The sequence below is a fragment of the Thunnus maccoyii genome, chromosome 19 (genome assembly GCF_910596095.1).
Source record: "Thunnus maccoyii chromosome 19, fThuMac1.1, whole genome shotgun sequence".
Lineage (NCBI taxonomy): Eukaryota > Metazoa > Chordata > Actinopteri > Scombriformes > Scombridae > Thunnus > Thunnus maccoyii.
The window spans coordinates 24,711,545-24,728,214 of NC_056551.1; the positions used below are offsets into that span (position 1 = coordinate 24,711,545).

Consider the following 16,670-nt stretch of genomic DNA (forward strand, 5'->3'; position numbering starts at 1 on the left):
GACAATATAGTAAAACACAGTTGTAATAACATAAAAGTTGTCTTTATAGGAGAATTTATAATTCTGTACATTAATAAATACTTTTATATATCCTTATATCTGTTTATAACTACTTTGTAGTGTGTTATAAACCATTTATCAAGTGTTTGTATACAACTTATAAATGCTAAATAGGCGGACTTAAAGTTGGTAAATTAAAAAAATATACATAAACAAATTAATTAAAAGTATGCATTAAAGCCCCTGTATTTAGAATTTTTATGTGAATATAGTATCCATTTTTTTTCAGAACATTTTGAGTAAAATATAAAATATCACCAGTTATCCTTTAAATTCTGTCTTTAATGATCAGTGAATAAAATAAATTTCTTGTTGTGATTCCATTTATTAACATGTCTCCTGCTTTAACATTTACAATTTATAATTGCTCTCATTCATTAACTGCTTTCTTTAATGTAAAGACAGTTTGCAATCTTAAAAATTAAATTCATGCAATTAAATCTAACCAACAGAGCAGCAGCAGAATCTGATTGGTTGGGTGTTTTTAGTGCATTATTTAAATGTTATTTAATTAAATATATCAGTTTATTGATTGATAAATAAATACAGAAAACATCTATAATTATTGTGGTGGCACACTCGAGCCTCCGTATCATAACAGAGACATTTATCTTGTTTATACCAACACTTAGAAACGTCCACACAGAGAATATTTCACAGGTGATTGATTGTCTTTGCTCTTCTGTTTCTCAGGTGAGGGATGTTTGGTACGAAGCTGGAACTGTGTGGTTTGCCAACAAGGACGGTTTCAACCTCGGTGAGATATGAAAACAAACCCGAAACACACATCATGCACATAAACAGCACATTTAACAAGTTAGCTTTAGCTTTCTCAACCTAACATAAACACTGTCTACGCTATGGACATGTTTGAAAATGCTGTGTGTGCGTTCAGGGCAGCAAGTACTAAATTCCATTCACAAAGGTGTTAAATATTATCTCTTTCCTGCTGTAGACGGTAACATTAGTTTTTTTCTATGTGTTTGCGGGCTGTTGGGAGACGTTCTACATCTATAAACTGAGACTGGTGATATATTAATATTTCTCATTTCTTCTGTAGCTTCTTAACACCCCCCCCCCCCCCCCCCCCTTTTTTTGGACTTTTCAACCATTTGGCATAACCAAATGGAAAAGAACTATAAGGCCAAAATGCATGTATTAGGCTTCATTTGACAAGTAACATCTTCTAGTTTCTTGAAATGTGCTTATTTAGCTTTTGGCTAAAACACAACCAAAATTACATCAGTTCAAATATGGCTCAAAGAAGTGTTTTTGGTCCTCGTCTATAATGAGTCATATTTGAGTAACAATAACCAGGACATGCTTTATGCCAGAACTATGCAAATCACCACATTTCTTCTACATCTTGTCAATCACACATGTATAAAATTCCAGACCTCTAGGCCAAACCTTAGGGGAAGTAGGGAGTTTTTAGTTTGTGGTGTCCCTGGTGTCCCCGAACCTCTCCAAAACGTCTCCAACTGGCCAAATTGTGCCAGTTGCTTTTACTCATTACTGCATGACGTTGCTTTGGGAGGCATTTTTCTACAGTAATAAAGTTGGGTAACACTTTACAACACAAGACACAAAATTGTGTGCAGTTGCTAAGGAACGAATCAGGAACAACCTGATAATAACTTCCTATCAAAAAAACCCAACAAAAAACTATCAGTAACTTGGCAGCCATGATGACGATGATATGCTGAACAGAATATGAATTTTGCTTTAGTTATATATTTTATTTTAGTTGATTTCTGTATCATATTTAAACTCTAAATCCATTCAGATGAAGACATTATGATTCTAAGTCAAACAAGTGAAGAAAGTCATGAATGTTCATGACTCGTAAGCCGGCTCAAAACTCGTAATTTCTTTTTGTACCTCAGAGAAAATCCTACGACTCTGTTTGTACGAGCGGGTCTTTCATTAGGCCTATTCTCACTCATTCAGGGCATAATGTGTTCCTGGATTAGTGTAGATGCTTCTGCTAATCCAGACACACTCTCCAGTAATCTTCTAGCCTGTTCTATTACTTACATATCATGTTAGATATTAACTAAGCAGACCGTATGTGCTTGGATCCACTTCCCGTATCCATCTGCTCCTTTTATCCAGCCAGCATCCTCACGTCCATCTATCCAGCTACTTACAGCACTGCTACTAATCCTGTTAGACATCATTCTGTTTGCCCACACAACCTCTGATCCTGCTCGTTTACATGCAGGGATCAGAGAATTAGAGAATTATGAGAGTGTATGTATACACAGCCATACACTGTGGCGCTGACTTGGCTTTTGGTGACTCATTTTAGCCACTCAGGGGTAATAAAAGGTGTTCTGCTTCTTGACAGTCAGTGCATGTAGGTGTGCTATTGATGAGGGAGTTTCATAACTCACAACTTTGGATTTATCTGCAATCTGAGCAGTTTTGGGATATTGAAGATCAAAGTTTTGACATCCTAGATAGCAAAACCTCTATTTTATTGGTCAATCAATCAATCAATCATAAATACATAAGTATTATGAGCTTGATATAGTTAAAGTATTGCAGTAAAAGTAATGGTTTGGTCCCTCTGACTGATATATTATTATAGATGACATCATTAGATTATTAATAGTGAAGCATCAGTGTTAGAGCAGCATGTTACTGTTGTAGCTGCTGGAGGTGGAGCTAGTTTCAACTACTTTATATACAGTTAGCTAGTTTAGTCCACTGGTTCCCATAGACGGTAAAAAAATCATGGACGTAGTGACCATGATGTCTCCTGTTTTTAACATGGATGTATTATAAGAGCTGGATACCGGACAAAAAATGGCGCCCATTCAGTCCTATAAGAATCACTCGGCCCCATTGGCCCTGCCCGCGAGTTCCCGCGAGTTCCATAGACTTAACATTGTGATGATGTCACAGGTTTTTAAATTGCTTTTTTTGGCTCGAGGAGAAGTTTTACAAATATAAAACCTCCATGGATCAAAATTTCATAATAGAAAGAGTCATAATTGATGTTGCAGTTGGAGGTGTTTATGTCTATGGGGAAAATGCTTTTTGGGCCGCAGAGGGATTTTCCGTTGCAATACCACGAGTAGCCACTGGGAAAAATTGGCTGCAAGGCTGAGCAGCGGAGCCCTATCCAGCTCTTATGCATCCATGATTTTGAAGTCTCGAGTGTGCATTTTGACTGTCGCCATCTCTGATTTTTGGAGCCAGATGTGACCATATTTGGACAAGAAGGTGGAGCTGACCCTAACGTTAGCTGCTAGCTTGGTTAGCACGGTGCATTTACAGTCTATGGTTAATTGTGATAATGCTAGTGCTAATTTTACAAACAAAAACAGGCAACAAAATGTATTTATAGGAGAAAAACTGAACATCTGACTACTTAAAGTCTTTTAGTTCAACCGAACGCTGAACAAAACTTTTTTAACCACCAAAATATTACAATTAACTTTCATGAACTGACAACACACTGAAATAGTGACGGCACCCATCTATCACTCAAAGTGGCCACGCCATTAATTATGCATAACTTTAGGCCTCAATAAAGTTTAACGGGGCGAGTTATATAAAAGTTCACCCCCTGCAGTTGTTACAAGCAGGGAAATTAACTGTAGAGACGTTTTAACATGGGGGTCTATGGGGATTGACTTGCTTTTGGAGCCTCAAGTGGCCATTTGAGGAACTACAGCTTTTGTGGAGTGGAAGTATAAAGTAGCATCAAATGGAAATACTCAAGTAAAGTACAAGTACCTCGAAATTGTACTTAAGTAGGCTACGGCACTTGTTCACTACTGTATATAATATTATGAAATGTGAATGTGAATTGCTCAGTTTTGACAAAAAAGTCAGATAGACCTTCATAATTCCAAGGTCACTATTTGTTCTCTGATTGGTTGGTTTGCACTCATTTCAGCCACTCAGCTGAAGCCAGATGAAGGGACACCTGAACTCCCAGAAGGCCGAGTGAGGGTCCGCCTGGAGACAGACGGGTCGCTGCATGATGTCACAGAATATGAAATCGAGAAGGTAGCTCAGCTCAGTTCCCTTTTTAAACACCTTTCTGTCTGTTTTTTAACACTTTGATGGACTGACTGAGTGTCTCCTCTCTCTCTCTCCCTGCTCAGTGTAACCCCTCAGAGCAGGATCTCTGTGAGGACCTGAGCGACCTCCAGAGCGTGAACGAATGCGGAGTCCTGCACACGCTGACCAGTCGAGTTAAAGCCAACATGCCGCTCACATTCGCAGGACCCAACTTGGTGAACTTCTGGCCTCCGTTACAGGCCCACAGCAAGGTGAAGGCAAACACTCTCTTCAGTAATCGCTCACATATACTTTCAGAAATGCTTTTAGCTGCTCAGATTGATAGAAAACAGTGAAAAGTTGGTTTTCCAAGACAAAATTACAGCTGCTTGGGTTAAAAAATGTAATATACTGATGTATTTCATAGGGGTCAGTGCATTAATTGCATTAATAAAAAAGAAAAGGTCCCACTTTTTAATGAGTCACCCTTTATATATATATATTTACAGCAAAGTTGTGGGTAATAAAACCAAAACAATGAGCTGAAAGATACTAAAACAGTCAGTTTCAGTTCCTCCTGTTCAGGAGCCATCTTGCCTAACTGACCCCCAGATGACACATCTCATCCTGTCTTCAACGAATTTTAATTTCTAAATCTTCCTCTTACAAATATAACGCTGAACTTCCTGTAACCTTCGCTGATGAGTCTGCTGATGTTGCAGAGTTGCATTACAAGACAGGAACAACACTCATACACATTGTAATCATAATTTTTTATAACAAACAACTTTTATATTACACATAGTCATTTGATCCATTTTTAATATAAAAAATGGATTAGAGCAGCTGTAAAGAACCACGCGTTCAATTGTAAAACAAAAAAAGGACATTAGAGATGCATTATTCTGTTAGTTTGAGCCGTTTCCTGTCACACAACTTGCATAGAAAAATACACAACTAAGGCCAGAAAACCACAATCAACATAAAAACCCATCAGATATGATCATAGATGGATATTACGAGATGATTATTTCCTCTTGAAAGTAAAGAAGTCTGTTCAAACTTACGGTAAAGAGAGCAGTGATGAAATTTGTGAGTCGTGATAAAGTTTAATGCAGTATGAAGTAACGATGGGGCAGAACAGAACAGCTGACTGAACAATAGTTTTACAGTTTAAAGAATACAGACAGTTACATTTTTCATTTTTGAGTTAAATGTTGATTATGAATCTCACAGACAGAGCTCCTCAGTATTTTTATGACTAGCAGGAGTTATATGGCTACCATTTAAAGTTTTAACGGCAGGGTATTCAGACACACTGCTGCATTAAAAGAAGTCTATCATTTAAAAGTGATAAGTTGAAAGCATCTTCTTTTCTGTTAGACTCCAAAGTCCCGGCGAGGGGAGTCGGTGTGGGACGCTCCTCCGGCTCTGGCCGCTCTGGTCAAACGGGTGTATGTGTCCGTGGTCGGCACCCGGAGAGACCACAGCGTGTGTGCGTTCGGGCGCAGCGGGACCGGCAAGACCACGGCATGCCAAGCCTTCACGCATGCTCTCCTCAAACAAGCCGGTACAACCATGGAGAACATCAGCGGTGAGAGCAGAGCACAGCACAGATGATGACTGATGTCCTGAACTTTGCAGCCTGTTTATTCATCCTGCTGCGTTTTGTCTTCCTCCAGTGGAGCGCGTGCAGGCTATGTTCACCATCCTCAGGTCCTTTGGCTGCGTGAGCTCTCCGCACAGTGACGCTTCGTCTCGGTTCGCCATGGTGTTCTCGCTGGACTTTAACCACGCCGGACAGGCTGCTGCTGGACACCTACAGGCACGAAACACACTTAAAGTCTCCTCCCACTCAAAAAATAAGTTTTTCTTCTTGTTCCTTGACTGTGATGTTTGAGCTTCACCGTGCAGAATCACCTGAAGGAGGAAAGTCTGTCTTAAAACAACAGTCAGGAGCCCAAATAAACATTATACATGTTTTTCTTGCTGTAATCATCCCTCCTGTTCATACTGACCATTAGAAGATCCCTTCATAATGCACTTACAATGGAAGTGATGGGGGACAAAATCCACAGTCCTCCTGTGCAAAAATGTCCCTCTTTTTGTTACTGTACTTCCTCCTGCAGCTCAACAGGGAAACACTGTCCGAGGAAACACAAAGAGGGAATTTGATGCTGAAAAAGACTGTAAATGTGTCAGATATCCACTAGATATGACTAACTCAGACTGCTGAAGCCTCATATAAGCTTCACATCTACTTTTAATGCCATCAAACACCCACTGAATGACACCTCGACCCCTGCTGGCCTTTTTGTCTGGAGGACTGGGACGACTGTGTCTGGGTTGTTGGTACCATTCTGGCAACTGCTTTTAGTGCAAATTTATATCTGAACTTGCACTTTTTTGGAAGCTCCGATCTAAATCTTTTGGGGTTTCAATTTAAAATCTCGTCTAGGAGAGAGCCGGCCCTGGGACACACAGTGGATTTTAACCTCCATCACTTCCTGTTTTAAACATGCCTGAAGAGGATCTTTAAACATGCTTACGTACCTCGTTACTCATGTCTTCTTCTGTTGGTTTCCACCTCACTCACCCTCTGATCTCTCCTGTTTCTCCATCAGACGATGATGTTGGACAAATGGAAAGTGTGTCAGAAAACTCAGGGAGAGAGTAACTTCCTGGTTTTCTCTCACATGCTGGCAGGAATCAGCACAGAGATGAGGTAATCCCACTTATACATAAAAAACAACTGTGTTTAATTATAGTGATTTGACTACATCTGACAGTTTATCGTGTACTGAATATTCTCTCATTGATGATTCCTCTATAGGACAGAGCTGCAGCTGCACCAGCTGCCTGAATCCAACTCTTTTGGTATTGTTCATCCCACTAAGGTACAGTCTGTGATCATTTATTCTGAGTTTTAACGCTGCTGAACTGATTGTTTACTGTACACGTCTTCTCTCTGTTGTCAGACATAAACACTAAATGTTAACCAGCCAGTCATTCCCAAGCTGCAGTTTTATTTTTATAATTGCAACATTGTCTGACAACAAGTACTGGGGATTCGGCGATATTTGCATTAAATATAGTGATCACAGAGGAGATTTGAGTCGAAATAAAGTCAAGCTTACGTCAAGATCAGTTTCCGCCCCCTACAAACTGAGATTTACACACTATGGAGGCCGTTTTTGGGTGAGAAATATGCAGTTGTAGTCTGGATGGAGAGCTGAAACGGAGAGAAAAAGATCAGTTTACAGTTTATGCGGATGAGTTTGGACGTATTCCTACTCAGCCGGTCGTACGCCGAGCAGACGTGCACCGGAAAAGCACGGAAACCAATCAAAGCACATGACTTATTACCAAACTGAAAAGGTGGACAAAGATGGCAAAGGGACAAAAGTCACTCAATAATATTAATTAAAAACGAAATGGGAAAATACCGCTAATTACTAAAGCTGTGGGTTATTACTCTCGGATCAACTCTCCTGCTCAAAGTCTGATCCCACTCAGAATTGAATTTCAGAAAAAAAAAGAGAGAGAGGATCATAATCCCGCAAAGTCATTTAAAGGAGGATTACGGCACAGTCACACTTCATTTATTACATTCATGTGTCTGATTGGAGACGACCCTAATTTGCATGTAGCTGAGAAAAACCAAGAAGAATTATAATGAGATTTGTTATCAGGGAAACAGAGATACTTACAACTCCAAATTCACTGAAGTTCAAGATCGACTTTAACTTGTTCGTGCAGAAAACCACAATTCATCTGCACAATGACATTTACAGGTTAAGACATTATCGTTTCAGGTAAAAGACTTTTTTCCCCCCGTATACATTTGTGCTCATAAGTTTACCTGGTAAAATTTTGTGAAATATCGGCCATATTTTGGAAAAAAATGACTGATCATGCTGTAAACTTTTGTTTTATTTAATGATAGTGGTCAGGTGAAGTTTATTTTCACATAATTATATTTGCCCCTTTTTACATCATAATTACAACTGAAAGGTATAATATGTAATTATTCCACATTAAAATGTCTAAAAACAACTAGACCTATGTTATATATGTTGTTGAGTTGTGTACTTACATTATCTCAAATGTTTCCAATAATTTTCAAACCCAGAGAAATCTGTATTTTAATCAAAGTAACGGACCGTTTCATTTGGTCGCCTGTCAGTGGCGTCATACCTCCTCTACCAAAGAGTAAACACGCACCAGATGCAAACGGCGGCGCTGTGTTTGTCCGCTACAATGGCGTCTACCAAAGAGTAACTTACACACATACAAGATAATACATCAGCGTTGTGGTTGTTCCACAGAAACTGTTATAAATTGACTTTTATTCAGTTTTAAGCCACATTTTCATGATAAATTTAGGTGGTTTTTAACTATATCTTTTAGCCGGAAGAAGGATTTTAGTCGTTGGACGTCTGGATCTTAAGTTATCAGAGAAATAAACTGGACAAACGTTAGCAGCAGCTCGGCTAACAGGCCCTCCAGGAAGTCCGGTGGTCGCCGTACATCGTCGGAGAAATATTGATTTTTTAGGTGAAACAGCTTTAATTAGTATTTTTAACGATTTTAATCTGCGTGATGAGACCTCTGTGGGTAATTCGGCTCTCGGTAAAAACATCCCGACTGATTAACACTGGAGTAATCCTATCCCAGTGAAGCTGGTTATTTAACGACGAAGACAACAATTCCCATGATCCCTTGCTACTTCACACCGTCATCACGCTCCGTCTTTTGTTATTGTTTTGATTGAGAGACCCCTAGCGGCTGAAATGACATATTGTGCGTTGAAATCACCAAAATGACCCTGATCAAAAGTTTACATACCCTTGAATGTTTGACCTGATAATAAACACACAAGTTGACACACACAGGTTTAAATGGCTATGAAGGGTAAGTTTCCACACCTGTGACCGGTTTGATTGTAATTAGTGTCTGTGTATAAATAGTCAATGAGTTTCTGCACATTTCATCCAGGGCTGCTCTGACTGTACTGGATACTGAGTCATGAGGAAAGCAAAAGAACTGTCAAAGGACCCACGAGAAAAGGGAGTTGAACTTTATAAAAGGATATAAAAAGATATCCAAAGATTTGAAAATGCTAATCAGTAGTGTTAAAGCTCTGATAAAGAAGTGGAAAATGAAGTGTTCTTTTGATACCAAACCACAAAGATTTCAGCCACAATTACCAGACAAATCGTTCAGGTTTCAAAGAAAAACCCCACATGCAACTTCAGCTGAAGGTCGGCTGTTTCAAGATGAACAATAAGGAAGTACTTGTACAAAAATGGGCTGCACGGTCAAGTTGCCACAAAACAGCCTGCTTACAATACACCAAACAGCAACAACTACACAAGCCTCAAAACCTCTGGAACAAAGTTATTTGGAGTGATGAGACCAAAATTGAACTTTATGGTCACAACTGTAGACACTATGAATGATACATATCTTACAGATTCTACCAGGGTTTGTAGACTTATGAGCTGTAGAAAGACAGACTGTCAGTTCATGACTTGTCCAACACGTCTTGTGAATTTAATTCTTACCTACGAAAAAATATCTTAAGTACGAGAAACCACTCAAACAGGCCACTTCTTCTGCTTCTTGTATGAGGGCCATCGACTTGACCCCACTTCTCCTGAGCTGATTTTATATAATAATCATATTTTTATCTTTTGGCTGAAGTGTTTACAATATTCCTGTGACCTCGGTGCTTGTGTAAGAGTGAAGTACTAGAGGCATAAAAAAATAAATAATGTCCCCAAAAGGGATTATCTGAAGAGGTGAAATCATGCAGTGAAAAGAGCCACCTGGAAGAGACTCAGGCTGTGATGGGAGATGAGTTGTGACTCAGCTGTTCTTCCACCTTATTATTAAGTGTCTGATTCTAGAGACAGAATAGACAGACGCCCTTCCCTCTCTCCCTCCCTCCCTCCTCCCTCCCTCCCTTTCTGTTCTCAGGTTGAGGAGAAGCAGCGAGCGTCCGTTGCCTTCACCAAGCTGCTGACTGCCATGGAAACGCTGGGCTTCTCAGCCGGCGAGCAGAAGGCGATATGGCATGTTCTGGCTGGTATTTACCATCTGGGGGCTGCCGGGGTCTGTAAAGGTAACACTGGTTCATGGTCGTCATCACACACACACACACACACACTCTGTTATCCCAACAATCAGTAAAGTGAGCAGAGAAACCTGCATCTTTTATGAAAGAAACAGTTTTCAGCCTCACCACCGATGGCTCAGAATGAATAATATATAGGTTTCCAACGTAAAGTTATCAGTCTTTTCCTGCTGCAGTCATTTCTGCAAGGAAGCAATCTGCAAGCAACAGAAAGGGGAAGTCTAGATAAAGAACAGCACATCAAATTCCAAAAATCCTTATTATTTTATCTCACTTTCTCCTCCTGTTGTTCCTTTTCCGTCTTGCATTTTGCTCTCATGTGGATGTTCCTCGCAGGTGTGCATGTGCAGCTTTTGTCCTGTTGACTTCATGGTGTTTCCACTGATGTCATAAAAGATGCTCAAACACACACATGTCAACAGTCTAGTCAGTAAATAGAATCCACAGGAGGGCTGCCTTTCCTGAATTTGTGTTATGGAAACAAACACACTGCAATCATATTATGTCGTTGGAACAACCCTCACACTATGACTGATATCCTCCCTCAGTAGACTTGTTATAATTACGTCCACTCTTGTTTTTTTTTCCGTCCCTTTTGCACAGTGGGCAGGAAACAGTTTGCAAATTTCGACAGCGCTCAGGTGGCCAGCAGCGTGCTGGGCAGCGAGGGAGAGGACCTGCACACCGCCGTCTTCAAACATCACCTCCGACAGCTGCTGCAGAGAGCCACCGGGGGCAGCAGAGAGAGGAACGCTGCAGCGGAGTCGGAGGAAGGTGAGGAGGGAAGGTCCAGGGTTGATCTTGTTTATCTGAGGTGGCACTGAAGGCCTCTAATAAGGTTAAATAAACAGACTGGATGCAGCCGTGCAAGACTAAAATTCGCTGTGAGGCCATAATGCTCATTAAACCCCAGAAAACAAAGGTTACCCTCGTTAACCAAGTTAAACACGCAGCTTGAGAAAACTATATTTACATTTCCTCCTGTACCTCTGGTGTGTGCAGGTCCCAAGCTGACAGCTGTTCAGTGTGTTGCTGGGATGGCTGCTGGACTCTATGAAGAACTGTTCACCTCCATAGTCTCACTCATCAACAGGTACGGAAACATCTCAGACTACCGTACGTCCACACAGCCGGATCAATCAGAAAATGCTGTGTGTCTGTAATAGGGGTGTGTCCGAATACAAATAGTGGGGGTTTTTACGAATATTTATTTCATACAAATATTTTTAGCATTATTTTAGCATTAGCTTAGCATAAAGACAGGAAGCAACCTCACAGTAACTACAAACCTCCAGGAAATCACTGATAATTCTGCACACAACCCCCAATAAAACCAGTCTAATGTTACTTTCCTGGTTTCATGCTATATTTATATATCAGTTGGGAAAGGAACCACGTCAACAGGCCACTGATGCTCCGGTGTGTCATGGCAACCCAGTCGCCAGAAGAAAACATTGGTATTGTACGTTTCTGCAAACCACAGAAACGTTGAATATACGTTTCAACATGTGAAATACGTATCATATCAACATTTCTACAAACGTAGCATATTAACATTTCTACCTGTTGAATAATGATGTTTTATGGTGTGACAACTGCTGTGGTTAAGCTCTTTTTAGGTTTAGGCACAAAGACCACTTGGTTAGTGTTAGGGAAAGATCATGGTTTGGGTTAAAATAAAAATAAAAAATAAAATAAAAACAGCTCACTAAAAAAAGCCGGTTTTCTCGCCAGAAAAACGGCTGCAAATGTCCTGATGTCTCGCTAAAAACACCCGCTTTTGTCAGTTGAAACGGGAAGCGGACATTGGTTCAGGCCAAGAAACTTACTAACCATCCACCTGCCCCTCCTCCTCCTACATAGGAAAGATCAATCACATGTGAACTACGTCACTTTAGAAAGGTTAATAAGCTACGTTTTGTAGAAATGTTGATATGCTGCGTATTTCACGTGTTGAAACGTAGATATTCAACGTTTCTGTGGTTTGCAGAAACGTACAGTGCTAACGTTTCATTCTGGCGACCAGGTTGGTCATGTGGATCTTTGTTGATTTCGATGAACTTCCTTGAAGACATTAATTTGTTTTCCTCTCAGTATCACAGCAGCCACCTGTTGTTTGGTTTTGTCATTCAGCGATGGTGAGCGGGTGGTGTATTACAGCACATACACACACATCAGATACACGTGTTAGACGTGCGCTGTGTGTTTCACGTGCAGGGCTCTGAGCGGTAAGCAGCTGACGTTAGCCTCCGTGATGGTGGTGGACACGCCGGGCCTGAGGAACCCCAGACATACCGCGGAGGAACGAGGAGGCAGCTGGTCCGAGCTCTGCCACAACTACCTGCAGGAGAGGCTGCTGGAGCATTACCACACACACACCTTCACACACACGCTGGAGAGATACGTACAGGTAGCACTCACACAACTGACGGTAACAATTTAAATGTTTTTTCTTCATGTTTATCACCTCTCTGCAGCACACAAACATAAAAATCACAGCTGGGTGATAATACAGGACACTGAGATTTTTTTTGTAATTTGTTCCACCATTAAAGTAGTTTTTGTGCAAATTTGTATGAATTTAACCAGACTAATATCAGTGAATACAGCTTTAATCTGTGAAGCCAGATACATTGATTAAATGCAAAAAGTGCAAAAAGTTGACTTGACAGGAAGAGGTACCTTAGTGTATTTCAAATGTAGGCTACTGCCCCAGTGACAAGCTTTTATACTTGAACACTTTTTCTTTTTCTGACAGTGTGGATTACAGAACCTCTCAGGAGACATGAGCAAGAAGTTTTTATTCCCCAAGTTTCTGGTTCACACTGGAAACGATCTCATATCTTATTCTCAGCTAGTTTCAGTGTAAAGAAAGTAAACCCTCTCTGGCTTAAAAAGTATTCCCACTCTTTAGATTTGAGGACAAAAAAAAAATACATCAATAATATTCAGCTGCATTGATCAGTCAGTTTTTTAGATGATTTGAGTAAACGATCCCACTCACACATGTGTTGTCTGTTACAGGAGAAGGTTCATGTGGACTTTGAGTGTCCGGAGAGCAGCCCGGCGGAGGTGGTGTCTGCCATCGACCAGCCGCCTCCACAGGTACACAGCTCACACTAACTACATGTAAAACATCTGGGGAGGGAGAACCTTTTGAGGAACTTGGGGAACTAAACCTGCGTTTTGATTGGAAGAACCAGCGTTAGTCTACAAACTCTCCCGGACGTTGGCGGTAGTGGCCTAAAGGTCAGAGAAGCGAGCTTGTGGCCAAAAGGTTGTCAGTTCAATCCCCAGACAGGCAGGATTAATCTGGTTTGGGGAAGTGAAGAAGCAGCATTTACCCCTTATTTCCACCACTGAAGTGCCCTTGAGCAAGGCCTTTAATCCCAACTGCTCCAGTGGCTGGCAGGTCAGACTGTGGCTGTACTGGGCAGCTTCCAGTAAATGAAAAATGGAGAAGAGATTACCAGTGCGTTATTTCTTCTAAAGCACACTTGCTCATTTAAGACCATTATTTATCTGGTCGATTTATCTTCATCTCAAATCGTCTGGACTACTGCAATGGAGTCCTGTTCGGGATACCCAGTATACCCAGTAAAACCCTGGACAGGCTCCAATATGTCCAGAACTCAGCTGCCAGAAATCCCTCCACTCCCTGGCCCCCCCAGTACCTTTCAGACCTCCTCCACCAACACACACCCTCCCGAAGCCTGCGGTCCTCCAACTCAGGACTGCTCTCCGTCCCTCGCACCAGCCGACGCAATTTCAGAGACAAAGCTTCCAGCGTGGCAGCCCCCCCACCCTCTGGAACTCTCTCCCTTCCGAGATACGTAACGCTCCTACCCTGGACTCTTTCAAATCAGCCCTCAAAACCTGTTTGCTCAGGCTTTTGGCCCGCAGTTAACCAGTTAACTTCTCAGTTGCTTATTATTTAAGCTCGGCTTAGTTTTCTTTTTCTCCTTTTTTGTAAAGCGTCCTTGGGTGTTTTGAAAGGCGCTATATAAATCTAATTTATTATTAGGGACCGAGCCCAAAAGGCAGAGGCTTGCCTAAGGGCGGGGACCCTATTGTCTTTCTTTCTTTCTTTTTACGCCACTTAAAGCCTAAATTTGACCCCCTAAACATGCTCAAAAACTCACCAAATTTGGCACACACATCAGGTCTGGTGAAAAATTTGATAAAATGTAAAAATTAACCCCTAAAGTGCCAAAATGTGCTCTCTAGCGCCACCTATGTAACAAATGGCCGGCACGGCCCGTAGGAATGTCGTAGAGAGATCAAACAAAAACTCAATTATTTGTCTCATCAAGACCTACAAATCATACGCTGACACCCCTGACCTGAATCCAACAGGAAGTCCACAATCAGCCTTTCAAAATAAGACTTTGCCCCAATTTTTGGACCCCGAACAAACGCTATCTCCTCCGAGGGCGTTAATGGTATCAGCTTCAAACTTTGATACATGACTTATGACGCTGTGCTGAAAAAAAGTTGTTAAAAACTTTGTAATAACTTGAACAGTTTGGATTTTGTAAGCAGAAAATTCTCATCCTGTCGATCAATCTTTCAAAATAAAAGCACACCACACTTGTTATAAATATCCCTCATTTTTAAAAAGCAAAATGATCTGATCCCGACGGGCCAGAGTGTGAGGTCCTGACCAACACTGCTTGCAGCTTTAATTATTATTATTATTATTATTATTATTATTACATTCATAGTAGCCTTTACATCATTGTGTAAAGGTATGAATGTGATCAGGTGTTCCTGCAGAAGAGATGCTGCCTCTCAGTGAAACTTCCCTGAATACATAAAGGTTAAAAAAAAAAGATGATTAGATTATGTATTATAGTTTGGAGCTCGACACTTGAGACACACTTTGCTGGATCAGCAATCTTCAATCTTCAACTTCAAAAAAGTTTGACTTGTTTGCTTGAAAAACTGCACAAGATAATAACAGCAAGAAGACGCCTTTGGCAACATTAATCTCACACCAGCAATATTCTTTCTTAAAATTAATTACAGATCCAATAAACTCTGTTGTTTCTGGCTCTCTTTACTGAAGAAGATGAATATGCCAAAAAAATGTCCAGCAGCTCAGTCCATCATTATCTAACGCAGCCAGAAACTCATTTTTCTCTTTTATGGTAATCATATATCATATATATGTGTGTGTGTGTGTGTTTTTAGATCCGGGCGGCAGATGGAGACCCTAGAGGTCTTTTATGGGTTCTGGATGAGGAGATGGTCACACCAGCCTCCAGTGAGAACGGCGCCCTGGAGAGAGTCTGCCAGTATTACAGCAGCACTGGTAAAAACAAACACACAAACACACTCTTAAAAACATACAGCGTGTTCATTCAGTAGTGGATATTATGAATATTTATGTCCCTGGCAGTACGTCAGTGCGAGCAGCCGCTACAGTGTGAGGTGAACCACCTGATGGGCCGTGACCCGGTCCGCTACGACCTGACTGGATGGTTCAGTCTGATCCAGAACAACCCGTCTGCTGTCAACGCCATCTGTCTGCTCCAGAACTCCACCATGTGAGTCCGTGTGAAGGCCCTGAGGGGGGGCTGAACGCTGATACTCACTCATTAATGTCAACATTTTACAGTCAGCTGGGCTCAATCTCATATGTGTTAGAAGTACAGTATACGGCCAAAAGTATGTGGACAACCCTGTCTATGTAGTTTGGTCTGAGTCTGTTTTTCTTGGTTTGGTCTGGGCTACTAAAGGATATTTTCTTATTATCAGCAAATCTCATGTTTGGAGTGAAACCAACAATGATTGTGTGTGTATCCAGAGTCTGATATATCTTATTCCTCTGAGCCGTAGACCTCCGTTGTTGTCCAAAAACTATTAAAAACACTTTAATGAGCCTCACCGCTGCGCTGGATGACATGTTCCTTCATCATGAAGAGTTTGTTCATGTCAGTTTGTTTAGAAACGGCTCCAAAGACTAATAAGTGATCACATTTTCAGTCTCTGGAGAGTAGTTCTGTGTAAGGCTAGTTCTAATGTAGCTTGTTGTGCAACATATCACAACCTCTTGACTTTGTACTGACGTTCTTTGAGAAATTTACAGTGCAGCGGTGCTCCAGTTCATTTTCTCTCCATCTCCCAGTCCTAGATTGCTGTGAGATTTGTGTCTGTGCCCAATAAACCAAATGCTCAGGGACTTATAGATCTCAGGTCTAAAGGTCTCAACTCTCAGCTCATGAAATGCTTCGAAAGATTCTTGGGTATTTTTAGTAGGCAGGTCAATGCAGGTCAATTGGCCAATAAGTTTATTGACTGTAACATAACCACCACCACTGTTGCATGGGTTACGGACCTCACATTTAGACCCCGATATGTGAGGCTTGGATGTGAAGTATAAGACACCATTATTACCAACACAGGCCCCATTTGTCCCCATTTTTATCCACTTTATAAACCTCCGACTGCA

General features: G+C 41.1%; 1 protein-coding gene and 1 long non-coding RNA gene across 3 annotated transcripts in view; one reads left to right on the forward strand and one right to left on the reverse strand.

The window, feature by feature from the left end:
- LOC121885296 (unconventional myosin-XVIIIb-like) overlaps positions 1–16,670 on the forward strand; it is a 51,460-nt gene that overhangs the window by 1,238 nt on the left and 33,552 nt on the right. Inside the window, exons 2-15 of one of the 2 annotated variants that reach the window (XM_042394619.1) lie at positions 754–817; positions 3,971–4,083; positions 4,182–4,349; positions 5,461–5,671; positions 5,760–5,902; positions 6,702–6,802; positions 6,911–6,974; positions 10,060–10,204; positions 10,820–10,990; positions 11,219–11,309; positions 12,434–12,626; positions 13,241–13,321; positions 15,410–15,530; positions 15,618–15,765. In XM_042394619.1, coding sequence (XP_042250553.1) covers positions 754–817; positions 3,971–4,083; positions 4,182–4,349; positions 5,461–5,671; positions 5,760–5,902; positions 6,702–6,802; positions 6,911–6,974; positions 10,060–10,204; positions 10,820–10,990; positions 11,219–11,309; positions 12,434–12,626; positions 13,241–13,321; positions 15,410–15,530; positions 15,618–15,765 — 1,814 coding nt within the window. Of the gene's footprint in view, positions 1–753; positions 818–3,970; positions 4,084–4,181; positions 4,350–5,460; positions 5,672–5,691; positions 5,903–6,701; positions 6,803–6,910; positions 6,975–10,059; positions 10,205–10,819; positions 10,991–11,218; positions 11,310–12,433; positions 12,627–13,240; positions 13,322–15,409; positions 15,531–15,617; positions 15,766–16,670 lie in introns of those variants that run through there. The other variant, XM_042394620.1, reaches the window with a different exon arrangement.
- Positions 5,810–7,984, reverse strand: LOC121885297. The gene is made up of 3 exons (XR_006092522.1): positions 7,215–7,984; positions 6,631–6,776; positions 5,810–5,896 (listed from the first exon to the last, which is right to left on the reverse strand). It is a non-coding gene; the product is annotated as an uncharacterized LOC121885297 (long non-coding RNA).